The sequence below is a fragment of the Cryptomeria japonica genome, chromosome 5 (assembly GCF_030272615.1).
Source record: "Cryptomeria japonica chromosome 5, Sugi_1.0, whole genome shotgun sequence".
In the NCBI taxonomy this organism is placed as follows: Eukaryota; Viridiplantae; Streptophyta; class Pinopsida; order Cupressales; family Cupressaceae; genus Cryptomeria; species Cryptomeria japonica.
The window spans coordinates 673,006,185-673,024,418 of NC_081409.1; the positions used below are offsets into that span (position 1 = coordinate 673,006,185).

An 18,234-nucleotide genomic window follows, 5' to 3' on the forward strand; every position below is an offset into this window, starting at 1 on the left:
GTGCAACCCATCGATTAATATTAGTACCTTCTACCAAATCTAGAGTTTTGCTTAAAACCCAACCAACTCTTTATCATAACATAAGATAGATATATAAAGGGGTATGGAAAATGTTAAAGAAAAAACCGATAAATACAATATCTGGTGAAAATAGCGGGGTTTTTAAATCGGGTTGTGTATTGGGAGGGGTTGACAAGAAAGGAGTTTAGGGCAATATTTTTTGAAAATGGGGGGATTCTTTAGTATGCCACGAACGCACATGATATAACCCAAGTTCACTAAGTGAAACCCCCATGACCTGTTTGAGGACTAAGAAAAAACACTTCAAGAGCTTGGGAGTGTCCATTGTTGTTGTTTGGCTGAGTCTTTCCATTTCCAGCACACCAAGTCTAATTGGTATGTCTCTGCCTGTGTTACTATAGTCTGAAGTAAAGTATATCAGACCTGTAATGAGTTGTAATCAGACTGTTATAGTGTGATAAAGAAATCTAATTTGAAGCTGCTGGCTTAATCTTTGTTTCATTACTTTCTTGGCTACTATTTCCATGTTTGTTTTATATTGGCAATGATGTTTTACCACGAAAAAACAAAGTAAACACCCAAAACTCAGAAAATCAGACATTAAACATTGTATGCAAAGTGTTTGATAGAATGTCAAACAACCAAAACTGAAAGTTAAAAGGCAGAGCTGACAGGGGACCTTACATGTAATGATTAGGAGATGATGTTATTGTAGTAGGGTATTACAATCATTCCTAAATTAGACTGAATGTCCCAAAGTTGATTCTCATCCTTTTAAACACGAAGCCAGAAATCCATGGCTAGAAAGGGGTCATTGGTGCTGCACTCAATGCTTGGATATTGACAGCATTTTTAAAAGCAGAACATCTCTAACAAGGAGATTTGACCGATTCTACCTTAGATTGATCCAAGTTTTTGAGGTCAACATTAGTTGTTGAAGCACTTACATTTGTGAAGCCATTCATTGCCTTCATTTTGACAATGTAGTGATTGACCATTGCATTATATATATTAAAGAAGAACATATATTGATTTCGTTCCAGCTATTGATTGATGCTTTCCATGTCTTAGTCATGAATTTTTAATTTATTTTCTCTATGTATGTGAAGGCCTTTGCATGTCATGTTTGTGTCTTTAGTGCTAGGGAGAGGTATTTCTGTTGGAATGATCAATTCTTGGGGTGTTTGCTTGTCCAAGTTAGTGCCCACAACCTTCTTATTTTGTCAACTAGTTTCCTTCTCAGCTGTGATATATGGGGGACTTGGTGCTCTGAATTCTACTGTGGAATTCATAGTAGGAAGTTCACATTTTGTGTTCCATAGGATCACAATAGTAGCCAGACATTCTCAATTTGAATCCCAAACATGACAAATGGGAACACAATTGGAATGGAAACAACGTTGCATGGATATGGATACGGATACAAACATGGATACAGTATCGGATACGGATACAGATGCAAACATGGATACGGTATCGGATATGGATACGGCCATTTTTTAAGACCCCTGATATGGATACGGCTGGATACGTCATTCATAAAAAAAAAACACATATTTAACACAATTTTCTAAGTTATTCGAGGAAATTTTCATTACTTCAAAAGCAAAATAGACACATAATTGCTACATAAATGATTATAAGTTGATTTAACATTTTACAATATGCAAAAATAGTAGAGTTGCATTGGAAGATAACCCAAAAAATGGGTCACTGAAATAGAAAAACATTTCATTTGTCTTTCTCATTTGGTGTAGGTTTTGTTTAAAAATGCATGAATGAAGTTTTTTAAAATTAAATTTAGGAAGATTTACCTCAAATTTTAAAAAAATCAAATCACATAGTATCTATCATGGTTAGAAATCAAGATTTTTGGGCACGCATGGGGGTACAGTATTTGACATGTATCTGGGCTGTATCGGATATGTATCCGTTTCGGATACGGGAACGGATACGGAGATACATGTGCTCAAGGTGGGACAAAGGAGTTTCCGGCTACTCTGAAAGGAAGATGTCACCATGTGCCCTACCAGATTATGTCCTTGTTACATGTATTTGATTGCATGCGTTCAATTGTAGAGGGTGATGTCAGGGTTGAAAGGACATGGTCCATTTCCATGGTGCTATAAGTTTCTATTAAAAATTCAGTCAGCGTTACAATCATATTGCCAGACCACTACATCAAATATTCAAATCAAAAGCGTTTCTCATACTCTGTTGCAACAACTAAAACATTTCAGTAGCTCAAGGATGCCCTCTTCTCAACCATAGTTCTTGCTCTTACTGATTTATGTTAGCTATTTATGGTTGGGACCAATGCTTCAGATTATGCCATAGAGCTTGGTCTGAAGCTGGGAGAACCTTGAATTGTACATCATTTCAAAACACTTTCTACAGCTGGGGCAGAAGTATAGCACGTACGATGAGGAAATCAATATACGGACTCAAGCACTCAAGCAATGGAGGTAACATATCCTTGGTAAGGAGATTATTCTTAATATTGATCGTCACATGTTTTTTATTTCATAATATATTCAAGAGCAAAAGCATCTTTAATGGACTTTTTATATACAGCAATTCCATCTAATTGTTAACTAAAAGATTGGAGCTGTTAATAGAGTTACTGATATGTTGAGCAGAACTACTTCGAAAGTTTTGTGTATCCTTCATTCTAAGTTTTCTGCATATGAGGATTGATGGATACTCTATGTTTGAAATCCACATTTGTACCAAATCTTACAGCTTTACAACAACATAAAGAGGTAAATCAAGATCTATTTATTGATTATACATTAGAAGATCGTTTATTTTACAAGTAATATTGACCTTGTATGCTAAGTTATTCAACATGCCTCACTCGTAGAAGAGGCACACTCACCATCATATGGTGATCATTTTGTCACACTAAAGACTTTGCAGCAGTTAAAAAAGTAGTTTTACTCCTGTTCTATGGGGAGTTGTGACTGTGCAGCCAATCCAAACCTTCTAATAGAAAGCTTGGTTTATCCAGCAACTTCATGTTCCCTCTTGATCTTGGGAACCCCTACTAAGGAATTTCCAGCTAATCTTTGGAATATTTTCTTATAATGGTTGTCTTCCTTCCATGCACTAAAACAACAAACATGCCAAAAGCTGTTGAGTTGTTTTCCAAGATGTATGGTGTCATTTTCGCTTAACACTCACTATTATTTCTAAGAATGACACAATCCTTCTTCATCACTTTGAAAAACTCTATATAAGCTTTTGCGATGTCAACAGAGGTTTTCTATGTCATTACAGTCACAAACTGATGGTCAAACTAAGGTAGTGAATTGATCCTTGGTTCATACCATCTGCATCTATCACAAATAGAATAAGCATTAGGATACTTACCTTCAAATATACTGCTTAATAGTTTTAAGAGTTTACCATGTCTCCGCAGGATACTCTCCATTTGAGTTTTGCTCAAAGAAACGAGACTCGGACTCGGCTCGGACTCAGCAAGGCCGACTCGAACTCGGACTCGGGACTCGGAGTCAGACTCGGCTTCAGACTCGGTTGGACTCGGGAAAGTGAAAAACTCAAGAAATTTAGAGATTTTTAAAGATTTAAAACTTGTCTCAGGCACCCTTTATTGAATACACCTTAAAGACACAATAACATCATCAAACTCCGCTCATTTGATTACATACACAAGTATACATCAATCACATAAGCATAAACGCAAATTGTAGCTGAAGGAAATAACAAACATAGATAAATAAATATTGTCAAATGTATACAATATTACAAAACTCATGGAATAAAAAATCCATGTCATCATATGATCATCATCAAATGTTTCATACAAATACCAAAGGTAAATACAACTACAAGCCTATGGCTCAGAGGAGCCTACACCCTCCGGCCCCGGCCACCTGCGAAGGCGTCTAAGGTAGGTCTTGGATGATTCGATAGCCATAGCCGCTCCCCGTGACACCATGCCATGCTCACCAACATCAGGAACATCCGTGTCACTATCTGCCTCTGAATCGCCTGTCTGTGCTCGTGCTCTTCGCTCCTCCTCTGCCATGGCTACAGTCTTGTTGATGTGTATTTTGTACACGACCAAACACAGAATAAAATACCCAGAGGTACCTTATCCTCTCTTGATTAAAGTCTCCGAATGCTGAAGATGTCGCAAAAAAGGATCAATCGGGATGACTTCAAGGTTCTTTGTTGTAGGATCTCTACGTGTGGATAAGCACCAGTGGTCGTTGTGTATGCTGTTTCTTCAAGGGGTCTTACGTACTTTTTAGGGAAAGCTTGTCCACGTTACTTTCTTTCCAAAGGCAGGAACAGGATTTTCCTAACACTAACAGATTTTCAAAAAATATCAAAAGATAAGGGTTTTAAAGAAGGAATACTTGAACTGATCCTAAGAATGACTTGATGAGATTCTACCAATTTCAGTTTCGCCAAGAAATTACAACTTTACTGGAATTGATGCGATCTTCTAAGGGGATTCAATAGTTTTTTCAAATCATCAAGGATATAGATACTATCATAGAGATACATATCAATACTTCCAAGAATGATTGAATTCTTAATCAATCTCAAGGTTTCCAGTTGACCACACAAGGCATCCTTACAATCAGTAAGAAGCTAGTGGTTTGGAATATGAATCTTATCAAAGATCAAGCACAACACTTCGTTTTTCAAACTTAAAATCTAAATGCTATTTCGACTGAGAGTGTTTCAAGAAGATAAACAATCATGAAGATAACCACAAGTATTACAATAAAACACCATAACTTCAATATTTTATTGATCTCATAGCCAAATGGACAACAATTGTTCAAAATTCTTTCTTCACTACTCAATCTTGCTACAACAATAACTTTCTAACTTTCTTCTCTTTAAGCTCTCTCTCTTCTCTAACTTTTCTCTCTAACTTTTGAAATGAAATGAGTGAGGGTATATATAGCATCCTCAAATACAATGAATGGCCCGAATCAAAAGAAGATCAACGGCTGAGATTTTGACACCTAAACCCTAATTAGGGTTTGTTACAAAAAAGTCCCCATTTAGATAAACATCACTAATCCATAGCCAATAAAGAATTGGCACAAAAACCGAGGAGACATAGACCAATAGGAATTAAGCTGCCACATCATCCTATAACAACTTTTCATCTAGAATGTTGTTCCCTTTCCTATGCTCTTTCTTAGCATATTCAATGAATCTGGACACAATTCCCTCAATCTCAACAATGGGAATCTCAGGAAGATTCTTCATTCGTTCTTCCAAGTGAAGGACTTGATCAAAAGCAGTGAGAAGAGTTGTCTCCCATCCAGGTTCAAGTTCTTTGGTCTTCTCAATCAGGAACATAGTAGTGTACATCTGATCTTGTTGCTTATCTGTGATAATGTTCTCCTCTTTGCAAAAGATGACCTTGACTCTCTCTTCCAACTCTTGGATGTCCACATCTGTCTCAATCTCGATCCGCCTGTCAAGAATGGTACACAACACCTCAAACACCTTATCTTGAATTGGATGAATGATACCTTCAACTCGACTGCATCTGGTGTTGATGTCTTCAAAAAGGACCTCTTTCATCTGGAGCAGAGCTGACCACTGTAGGAGGTTATGGGTTCCTCCATCCATTATCTTTTCTTGTGCCAGAATCCGTCTTGGTGTTTGTCTTATCACTTGTGAGACAGGAATGATAACATCTCTAGTGTGAGTGAATGCAGCTACAGTTATCATTAGATTATGGATAATCTCAAGGACCTGGATAGCTCGATGAACTATCTTCATCATTCTTGTTGCAAATTCAACGGCTACCGTGTGGGATTTATCAATCCAAGAACTCATAAGTTGAACCAAGCTCTTCACCCTTTCTGCCTCACCTACTGATTCAAGAGGGAGTGCTTGTAAAGGAGATACTGCTAGATCCTTACATCTCAAGGGCTGATTAAGGTGACTAAAATAGTTCCTCCAAGCACTGACCTCCTTTTCAAGCTTCTTATTCTTTTCCATTTCTTCTTTGAGTTTGTATTTAAGTGCTTCAAATGAATCAGTTGCTTCTTCCATCGCTTGTTCAGAGGTAAGTGGACCAAGCTCAAATGTTTCTAAGTCATACTCTTCTGCAAGAATCTCATCCTCATATTTGTCTACCACTGGTGTAGCTACCTGCACTTTCCTAGATCCTGTCTCATCTCTAATTACCTTAGACATCTTTGTGGCCTTCTTCTTCTCCATTACCTCATGAGAATTTCCTATAAGGCTTTCCAAGTCAAACACATCTTCTTCCTCTTCAACCACAACTACCCTTGTCAGTCTCTCTTTCAGCCAATCAGGAATGGCAGATCCTGTTTCCCTCACTTGTATTTCTTTAGGTAGTGGCCTATCTTCCCGAAAAGGAGATGTTGCTTCATCATCATTCTTTTCTTCGTGTTGCTCATTAGCATCAACTTGGGGAGATTGACTTGATGAATGCTGAGGTGTTTGTCCTTTCTCTTGTTTATCATTTTGTACCATGGATTCCATAGACTCATCAACTTCATATACTATCTGCCTCTGATCTTCCCCTTGACTCGCCTCCTTTTCATGCCTAGAAGATGTGCTTGGTGGGTGATCAGGGTTTGTTTTCTGCTTCTTCTTGGAAGGTTCTTTCTTTTCAGGTCCTTCTTTCCTCTTTGAGCCTTTGGAATGAGAAGTATTCTCACTCACACTTGCTTCTCCTTCTTCTGGTCTTGCCTCCAAAGTAAATGTCATTGATACATTCTGCTCCTTCAACTTTTGATGCTGTACATCCACCCATCTATGAGTGCAGGATAAAACGGGAGCCATCAAAGCTCTGAAGTCTAAGACCTCGGGTTCATTCCAATCTATCTTCACTTCTTTGTCCTCTTTCTCATAGGACGATTGGAGGTATCTACCATTATCCTAGGCTTGATCGGCTACTCTATAAACTTTGCATTTCCTGATGAGATCTAAGGGTAGCCTGGAATGCATCTTTCTTTTAACCTCTAAACCACCTGGGAGATTCATCCAAAAGTCCTCCACCTGAAACTCATGCTTGTACTTCCTACCGATTGTCTCCTCCATATAACCATGAGGATGAAAATTCTCTCGCGAGGCAAAGGATGCGAATGAGTATAAAGATAATTCTTTCTCTGCATCTTCCGCGGCTTGAGTATTAGGACACACCTCAACTGAATTCCCTAGTATGATGGGCACGGGAATTCCATTTCCATGCTTGTGTCTGGATGCCTTCGCATAAGCTGCCAACTGTCTAGTCACCTCGAGTAGCACTATCCTGTCTGTTGGATATCTTGGCAACATGTAGGGAGGTGAAGGACACCCATGAACTCTGATGTATGTGAACTTTTGAAACTGGATAAACCATGCGCCATACTTCTTCACAAGCTCTTGTGCATCTAGAGACAGTCGATTGTGAATTCCTCCTTGCAATATCCTGGTAATGTTCATCATGAAGGTGTCATTGACTAACTTGTAGTCACTTCTAGGCGGATGATGCAGATGAACATAAGAATCACAAACTCTTATCTCTCCGGGTCCTCTTCCAATCACTCCTCTGTGAGGTAACCCTGCATATTCGAAACTCCTGATCAAGGCATATATAACATATGAGCTCATGTGGAATGATTTGGTGGGTCTTAGCCTTCTTAACTGCATGTCCAGACAATTGCTAATGATTCTGGCCCAATGAAGCATTCCCTTTCCTTGGACTATCACTTGTATGAAGAAGAACATCCACTTTTTGAAGAAGAAGGCTTGAGAAGCACCTGTAACTCAATTGAGCAAAGTTATCAAGTCTCTGTATTCCTCCTGGAAGTCAATCCTATGTGGTGTATTGGGAATCTTGTTCAGGCGAGGCCGACTTTTGAGTAGCCAATTCTTATTGATGAAGTTCAAACAAGACTCGGGATCATTTTCATAGATCGACCTTGCTCCTTCTAAGCTTTTGTAAATCATGTCTTTATGGTCTGGAAGATGAAGAGCTTCGCTTATAGCTTCCTCTGAAAGGTAGGCTAAGATGTTCCCGTCTTTGGTTACGATCGTCCTTGATTGTGAGTCATAGTGGCGGGCACACTCGATCATCAACTCATGACACTTGACTGCGGGAGGGAAACCTGCCGCATTGATGATGCCACTCTCAATTATCCTCCTTTCAACAAGTGATGGCTTGCCAATATAGGGGACCTCTCGAAACTTCTTCACATTGAAGTTTCCTAAGTTGGTGTCTCCGACATTATTCCACTTGGACACGATCCTAGTCTCCAATTCGTCGCTCCTCTGATCTTCCTTGATGAGAGCCTGCCGACTAGTAGATCCTCCAGCTTTGGGGGTCGTCATTTGATGCCTACACAAAAATTTAAAATTAGTCTTAAGTATCATACCTTAAAGCATAGAACTTAAGACCTTTCAAAGGAATAGTTCAAAACATTAATTTGAAAATGACATGATAACTCAAGAATTATGAATTTTCAAATTATGAATGAAAATCAGATTGCACAAGACTTAGATTTTCAAAGGATTGCTATGAAATCAAAATAAGTCTTGAATAGAAACTTCAAAAGGATTCTTCATACCTTCTCCTTGAATGCTTAACTATGAACCTTGGAAAATGGAAGAAAGAAGATCAGATTTTGCTGGACAAAAAATTGAATTTCTGGCCTTCTTTTGGATGAACTACACCTCAATTAGCCTTCAAAAGAACTTCGCCTTCACTAGCCTCCAAAGGCTTAGCAAATTCTGGAATTTAGCTTCCAATTTAGTAAGAAATTCGCCTCCAATCTGCTAGATTTCGCTCCTCTAATGTGCTCCTCAAATTCGCATAAGGAATGAATGAATGATTTGAATTTTGAAACAATACTCCTTCCTTGTATAGGGCGCTCACCCTAATTCTTGTTGAGGCCGACTTGACAAAAAGGAAATAAAATGAAATAAAACCCCCTTTTTGAAGGATGGTCGACTTGGCAAATAAAGGCAAAATAACAAATATTGAGCGCTCAACTTAAATTTTTCATTTTTTGAAATAATTTCAAAGCTTTAAGGGTGGACTTTTACATTTATTTTAAGGCTTGAAAATTAATCAATTCAATTACAAAGGCCTCAAATTATGCGAACTTAATTTAACCTCCCCAAATGTCTTAATTTTAGCAAATTTGGTGAAAATTTGGGAATATGGAGGTTTGATTGAGGCTTAATGGAGCTTCCTTTCTCCTTAGGCTTTGGACTATTCAATAGTGATGAAGGTCTAGGTTCACTTCAAGACCTGTTTGAACCCATCCAGGCTTGTTCACTTGATCAAATTGAAATTTTCTCAACCTACATTTTGCAAATTTCCATGACTTTGTCTTCACAATTTTGCAATTTGCCTTAGACTTAATCAATCAAGGTTGAAAGATAGGTTTTTTGATGATTTCGCCCTGGACCCTCTAGAAGGGTTAGGAGTGATTTTTCAATTTAAGACTTGAATACCTCATTCCTTTCACTCCAAAATCTCCCGGAAGGCAAGCTTATGTTTGTTTTGGCCTAATCAAGGTCTTGCATTTCAATTTTTATCATTTCTCATGAGTAATTAGGTGAAAATGTAAATTTTGCCCTGGACCCTCTGGAAGGCTCAGGAGCAATTTTTCCATTTTAGGCCAAAATTCAGTTTAGTTTGATCATTAAACTCCTCCAAGGCAATCTCCAGAGTTCACTTATCTCCATCACTGGTTTAGCTCATCAATGTTTTCAAGGAAATGCCACCTTTTGGAAATTTCGCTTGGAAATTTCGCTCTGGACCCTTTGGAAGGGTCAGGAGCGAAATTCTCTCCTGAGCTCAAAATTCTCATTTTTGTAAGTCCAAAACCTCACCAAGGCATTCCAAATGGCATCTTTTATTGTAGTTCAGGCTTAGTTTCACTTGAATTTTGGAGGAAAAGGTGTCTTCAGTGTTTTTCGCCCTGGACCCTCTGGAAGGGTCAGGAGCGATTTTTCTTGCTTAGGCTTACTCCTCCATCATTTTAATCCCAATCCACCTCACAAGGTTAGGCAATGATCCTCTTCATTCACTTCACACATGCTTGGTTTGTTATTGCAAGGCAAAATAGGTGTTTGGAGGATTTTCACCCTGGACCCTCTGGAAGGGTCAGGAGCGATTTTCCTTCTTTGACCTAGAATCATCAAATTTTGAAACAAACACCTACCCACAAGTGGTCTCAAAGGCCTTTTCTAGCTTGGTTTAGCCTTGTCTTAGCACAAACTTGAAAGGAATGCACTGGTTTTGGATTTTTCGCTCTGGACCCTTTGGAAGGGTCAGGAGCGATTTTTAGGTTTTAGGGCAATTCCTTCATCCTTTCATCTTCGAATCATTTCCAAGGCATGGAACATCACGCCTCACTCCCATCCAAGTCATGAATAGCAAAATCTTGTCTTAAATTTGCAAAAAAAGAGAGAATTTGGAAATTTCGCTCTAGACCCTCTGGAAGGGTCAGGAGCGAATTTCCCTCTTGGCTTCAAAATTTTCATCCTTAGCAATCCAATTCTACTTCAAGGCAATTCAAAAGTCCTCTCAAACCCATGTCTAAGCTTGGTCTAGCCCAATCTTTGAAAGAAAAGATAGGTTTTAGGATTTTCGCCCTGGACCCTCTGGAAGGGTCAGGAGCAAAAATCATGCTCTAGGTTTAACTGCTTCCTCTTGACAATTTCAATCATCTTCAAAAGGCAAAACACACTTCCTCACACCCACTCAAGCCATAAAAACTAAAAAGTTGCTCTGACCTTGCAAGGAAATAGGTGTTTTTAGGAATTTCGCTCTGGACCCTTTGGAAGGGTCAGGAGCGAAATTCACCATTTGGCTCAATTCCTTCACTTTTTGATGATTTCTTGCAATCTCAATTCACTCCTAGGGGTAATTCTTCCTATGTTTGACCTTATCCCATACTTGGCTTAGAAAAATTTGATATCAAAAGGTGATTTTGAGGAAATTCGCTTTGGACCCTCTGGAAGGGTCAAGAGCGAAATTTGCAATCATGACCAAAAATCTTCATTTTTTTCACCTTAAAACTTCTTTGCCAAGTGGGATTTCATGTTTTATCATGTTAGGATTAAGGTTTCATACCCAAGGAAGGCTAAAAAATGTGTTTATAAGGAATTTCGCTCTGGACCCTTTGGAAGGGTTAGGAGCGAAATTGCCTTTCTTGGCCAGAATCCTTCATTTTCTTGACTTCTAAACATGCCCAAGGTTTTCAACATGCTCATTCTTCCTTTCACCATACCTTTGACACTTCAATTTGACCAAACTGAGCAAGAAATGCCTCCAATAGAGTTTTTCGCCCTGGACGCTCTGGAAGGGTCAGGGGCAAAAATTAGGTTTTAGGCTTATTCCATGATCCTTTCAAGTTGAATTCACCTCTCAAGAAAAAGACACTACTCCTCTTTCATCTATGCCAAGCTTGACTAGATTTTTGCAAGAAAAATAGAAGGATTTGAAAATTTTCGCCCTAGACCCTCTGGAAGGGTCAGGAGCAAAATTACCCTTCTTGGCCAAAATTCTTCATTTCTCAACGCTTCCAAATCTTCAAAGGTATCAAATATCGTCCAATCTTCATTCCAAGAGACCCTGCACATCAGAACTTAGCCAAAGTTAGGAAGAAATAAGCTTTGAGAAGATTTTCGCTCTGGACCCTCTGGAAAGGTCAGGAGCGAAATCTCCATTCCAGGCCAAATTGCTCATTTTTCATGTTTCAAACTACTTCACAAGGCAAAGTTAGGTCCTTTTCCAAGCTAGGAACAAGTTTGCAATTCCATCTAAGGCGAGAAAGAGTTTTTAGGATGAAATTCGCTTTGGACCCTCTAAAAGGGTCAGGAGCGAAAATCCTCTTTCAGGCATCATCTTGCTCTTCAAAAATCCATTAATTCCATCTCCAGGCAAAACATATCAATTCTCCTCCAAACTTGTCTTAGAAAGTATCACTTAGTCAAAAATGAGGAGAAAAAGAGCTTTACAATGATTTTCGCCTTGGACCCTCTGGAAGGGTCAAGGGCGAAATTTCCTATTCAGGCCAAGTCTTACCTTAATTTGCTTCATTCTCCATCAAACTTGATCAAACCTACTCCTTTTCTTCACTGACTTTGCTCAACTGACTCAAACAGGGAAACAAGCAAGACTCTGACAAGAAAACACTCAATCTAGACCTATCTTGACCTGAGACCTATTCTCCCTGCTCCTTGATCTAACCAACTTGACTCTCCTGAAAGGCATGCTTCATTCTGGCAATATTGAGGCTTCAGGCAGACGACTAACAACCTCCCCAAACAAGACTAGACTTAGCTTGAAAGAAACCCTAAAACGAGCTTCCAAGGTCTAGCCCTAATCTAGCCAGCCCAGGCAGACCACTCACTCACTCAAAACCCTAAAAGCAGAGAGAAAAACAAGCAAAGAGAAAACAAAACCTAAGGCAAAAAGAGGGGGTCCCCATTCTAATGGGGCGATGTGTGAAATGGTCACAACAAGTCTCAACCTCTATATCTACCTGGTCAATCCAATCAGTGTCAGACTCGGAGGTTAAACTTTCCCTACTTCTATCGACGCAGTTTCCCCCCATATTTTTCGACGGGGGTTTGGGGGCAGCGCCCCCAAGGTGGTGTCAAGGGGCAGCGCCCCTTGCGCACTCACTGTCGCGATACAAGGCGGGGTCGAGGGGCAGCGCCCCGCAAGGCCAAAAAAACTTATTATTTAATAAAGGCGTCGAGTGTTATTTTTCTATTGGCTGACATGTTGTAACCCTAATTTTTCTCATTCTCAGGCGGAGGTTCTAGTGAACAAAGACGATAGCATTCATTTTAAACAAACTTTTTAAAATGTTTTTTTTTTGTCATTTTACTAACCCAGCCAGTAGCCGAGTTTGGGGCTTGGGACTTGCCGAGTTTAGCGAGTTTGAGCCAAACTCGCCAACTCGGCTCGAACGAGTCCGAGTCTGAGTCCCTGGGACTCGGCGAGCATGACTCGGACTCGAACTCGCCGAGTTCAGGCGAGTCCGGGCGAGTCCCGTTACTATCAACCCCTTGCTCCTTGTCAGATTCTTATAGCTCTACCTACAGCTTCTTCTCATTAACAAAGGATCATACTAAGCCTTTTCCTATTGTCAAGCATTTGCCTAAATTCCATGCACAGGTTCATAATTCATATTGAAGACACAAGGAAATATTGGTGATAAATTTTGGTTCCACTTGAATAAGCAAAGATTCAAATCTCAAGAATATCATAAGCTCAAACTTATTTGGTCTGTGCCTTCACACTATTTTGCAGAACATTGGAAAAATGATTTCAGGTTGGGTCTCCCTTCTTAGCTTTGTATATGATGTTGTGTATGTAAACCAACTTAGGTTGTATGAGCCCACTACATTTGGAGGATGAAATTCCTATCTCTCATCCTATGGCTACAAGTCTAGATTTTCAATCTCCTTTGGATGAAGATAATCTTCTTGATAATTGTATACACACTACTAGTCATAGATCCACTAGCACTTACTTGGTTGATCATAAGGGAATCTTGCCAACTCAAGTTGTCCCAGTCAGAATTCAAACAGCACTTTCCACATCTGCAGCATTAATTGATTCTCAGAGCAAGAAGGAAATGATAAGATGGCCAATCATGTTATATTGTAATTTATTGTCGGTTCATTTTATTTGCACGTCTGTATCTTCCTCTTGGAGCTTCCTTTTGTCTTTCTTCTCTTAAGTGAACTTGTTCTCCAGAAGCTTCTTTCAATATCATTTTACTCTATCAATAATTAAATATAATAAATGTGCAGAATGTACAGTTGCAGCAATCTCTTTGTCTCTCTCTCATTGTTGTAACTGTGCTCCTAACATGATTCTTGATGGATTTCATCACAAGTTGTGATAAACAAAAAGGCCTTGAAAGATGACTGGCATCTTTTGACATTGACCAAGTATTGGAGGACCTTCTTTGAATTATGCTACAGCTCTGCAGTCCTACAAATATTTAAATAAAATCTCATGTATACATTTATAGAACTTTATCAAATTTTTGAACCACTTGCATGATACTCGTCATGTCTTCCAAGTCTTCTAAACTACTAGCCTTTCATTTGAATGGACACATCTCACAAGAAAGCAATGTATCTAGAAACACAATTTCTATTTCTAGCCTGCACACTGTTAAAAATAGTAACTCGACTTAATCAAAAATCAATTCAATCTTATTTCATAATTCATTTATTTTTTCAAATAGCATATGTTATACATATATCTATATAAATAATATAGATTTCACATACGTTTGATTACTTAGATAAAATCCACTTATGATCAAAAAAGAGAAAATGAAGTCCCATAAACTAGAGATTATTAGAACGACATGCTGTGATAAAGAATTTAAGTTAATAGAATTTAAAGCATTCATCACAAGTCATTACAAAACAATGTCTTGGCATGGCCTTCATCTCTAAATTATATTCTTATATGTTTTTGGCTGCAATAATTTTTTATGATAATTTTTTTCAGCTACACAAACATTTACTAAAGAAGAAATAAAGGCACCATTAGTCATAGGGATTAAGGGCCAAAATTAGAGCTCATACTTCAGAATATACTCTGCGATAGAAGTCTGCCGATGGCAAAGAGAACTTAGTTTTAACATCTCCAGCAACATGCTCCTGCAAAAATAAAGACCAGTTTCAAGATTTGGACATGCTTTATCCACGAGATAAGTTTTTCAATGGCAAAAAAATTAATGGAGAAAACAGATTAAATGTGAAAGAAGCTTCCATTTGAGTTAACTTAAAGCATCAATACATAAAAAGATCTTAAGATATTATAAAGAAATCATATGATGCAATATTTCCAAATTACAGAAGATTAAACCACCTTTCAGATTCCAAAGTCCTAATGTCTAACAGGTAAAACAACTATACCCTTCAGAGACACAAAAGGAAATAGACATCATATTTAGTTTTATTCCGTAGAATAAATCATAGTCACTTCCTATGTGGATGGTCCTTGGGAGACCACCAAGTTAGAGATCATCACTCAAACCACTAATGGAAGCTTTCCAAGAGGATGGTGACGGACATTTGACAATCCCTAACGTTCAGACAAAGGCTATCCTAACTTGCAAATATTACCATATAACCCAGCAATCAACAAATCTTTATTTCATATAAACAGTAATGCAGAACAAAAACTTTGAGTTAATTGTCAAAGTAGAAGACAAGGATGTGCATGAGGCTTATGCTACAAAAATGCACCTAAAAGTGCATGCAGAAATTTGATAGGCACTGATATATTTAGGCCCATCCACCAACCCAGCACAAAATGCTCAAAATGTTGAAAACAAATAAAGAAAACAATGCTCACATCAATTAAACCAGTTAAATCTAAGTAAAACTTCATGTTTTTTAAAAATAGAAGATATTTAACATGAAATATTGCAGCACAGATCAGATACATATTTCAATTCACAATTCAGTCTGCTACTGTAATTTTAAGATGTCATTTAGTGTATTAAATAAACAGTAATGGCTAGCATTAATTTCATTACATTCAAAATAGAAAAATAGCAGAATCAATAACAACATTGAAAATATCCAGCTCTTTTAAATAATTTTCCTAAAATTAACTTATCAGTGATTTACTCAGTGATAATCAACCACATAAATTTTGCGACAATACATTCAACAGCAAATTCCTTAGCATATGTATCCAATGTCACACCATTGTGAGCAAAAAATGATTAAAGAACAACCATTTTCAATGCCCACATATTCACATAATTCTCTTCAATCGCACAGTTTAATTCCTTAGCTGGTGCGCTCAAGGTGACATTTCTCACATCCTTCAAAACAGTGGCCCAAATAGACCCAACATGATCCTAAATAGAGATTTAAGCATGTACTTGTAATTGCACTCTTATTTAGTTTTATCACATTTTGAACAAATCCATCTACCATCAGTTGTTTTAACAACCCTCCTTTTGAACTGCAAATTTCCATTTCTGAAAGAGCATAAGGTTACTGAAATTGTTAGCTTTCATCAATACAAACTAAATTTGTCCTCAACAAAACCAAAAAATGGTTTGCAGTGGCAGTCAAGACCTTCCTCTATTATTTCAGCAACAATTCTTTGGGCTGCAACCCATCTAGTGGATAGCTAGATCTCAATAAGAAGCAGCCACATAAATGCTACCATCCTAATCAAACCCATCTCTCAATTTAATTGCATTTTCCACATTTGGATTGATTAACATTTTTCAGGTAGACATCGTCCCTATAGATTTGCCACGGAAATCAATTACACAAGCTTCATTAATTGCAATAATGAATACTGGTTACTGGATAGCAGTCCCAAGTTTTGTAACTGTGCAAGTTCACCACTCTCATTCATGCAAATATCCTCTTACATGTTAAGGATATAGCTTCATTCGGATTGAAGCAAGTATTATATACATACACATATATATATAGATTCATTATTTTATATATTAATTGACATGTTCAAGAATTACTAAAGCAGAATAATTCCGATACTTATCAGGATCGAAATAGTTAGTAAGCCGAGCATCATCGTTATTGTTAATAGCAGTGAACATTGGACGAAGGATCATGTCCCCGTAGGGTCATAACTCTACGTGGCATAAGCCATGTAGAAGTCATGCCCCTATGTGGACATGACTCTCCATCATTTTATTTATAACCATCGACACTTGCTGTGAATTGATACCAATAACCGTGGCAGTTTCAAGAACCAGCAAGCTGTCGATATCATCATAGAAGTTTAATAGTTAGAGTTATATATATATACACATCAGAGGTAAAACATATTCATTGCAGTGATCTTATTAAAGTATGTCCTCACTACATACTACCAGACTATTGTATTCTCTATCTCTGATTTAAATTCCTTAACATGGTATCAGAGCCAAGTTGGTAGAGAAATAATAAAATCGTGACACCTCTTTTCTAAAAAATTCAGACTTGCACTCAAAATCAAAGGAAAGACAATCATGGTGAACAGTGTTAGAGTGGAGGATAGACTCGAAGGCGCATCCAACTTCGTCTCATGGAGAATTTGAATAACAGCAATTCTTCAAGAACTCGAACTAGATGCATACATAGAAGAAGATACGAAGATGCCCGAAGACAAGCCAAAGAAAACAACCTGGAAAAGACACAACAACAAGGCTAAGAAAATCATAATTGATGTTGTTAAAGATCACATTCTCCCAACCATCTCAAAACTAACTACAGCTTATGATATGTTCAAGACCATTCAAAACTCATGAAATAAATAATGCAAGCAGATTGCTCACTTTAAAACAGCAATTAATGCATATCTACATGAGCAAAGGAGAAACAATCACATCCTATTTCATGAGGATTTCAAAATTAAAAGACCAATAGTCAACTATTGGGAATAATATAGATTATATGGAGCTATCTCTAATAGCACTTAAGGGATTACCATCCAGTTGGGAATCCTTTATTCAAGGCATTAGTGCTCGTCCGACACTACCAAAATTCGATCAACTCAAGAATGATTGTACTCAAGAAGAATCTCGACTAATCACAAGAGGATTGGGTCCAAACAAAGAGGGAAAAATTCAAGCACTACATGCTAACACAAGCAACAAAGGGAAGAAAAGGAAGTTCAAACGGAAGAGAGGAAATAATCACAAAAGCAAAGACTTCTCCAAGATTCAATGCTACAAGTGTGATAAATTTGGACACACTCACAGGGTCTACCCAGAAAGAAAGAAAGCTCAAGCAACCATAACTGAAGTCAAGGAAGTAGAGAATCCTCTATTTTTCTTAGTCTTATCAAGCGAACTAAACTCAAAGAAACATATGTGGATAATCAACAGTGGAGCATCTCGACACATAACCGGATTTAGAGATCAATTCGAAACCTTTGAAGGCCACTCAACTGAAGAAGTTACAATAGAAGACAATTCTACCTATCCAGTGAAAGGAATTGGGACCTACTCAATTCAATTAAGACCAGGAGTTACATTACAATTGAAAGATGTTCTCTTTGTACCAGGTATCAAAAGGAATTTGGTCTCTATACTAGCTGATCAAGGATATCATGTCACCTTCCATGAAGATAAAGTCTTACTCTGGCCTAAAAACTCTAAAATAAAGAATGCTATTCCTATAGGATCTAGAGATGGTAGTTTATGCAAATTATGTAATACTAAAAAACAAGCACTA

At 37.9% G+C, this 18,234-nt stretch overlaps 1 protein-coding gene across 3 annotated transcripts in view; it reads right to left on the reverse strand.

Moving 5' to 3' along the window:
- Positions 1-18,234, reverse strand: part of LOC131039553 (uncharacterized) — a 183,683-nt gene that overhangs the window by 127,530 nt on the left and 37,919 nt on the right. For all 3 annotated transcript variants that reach the window (XM_057972342.2, XM_057972343.2, XM_057972341.2), the window contains exon 4: positions 14,608-14,682. In XM_057972342.2, the coding sequence (XP_057828325.2) occupies positions 14,608-14,682 (75 nt within the window). The remainder of the gene's footprint in view (positions 1-14,607; positions 14,683-18,234) is intronic.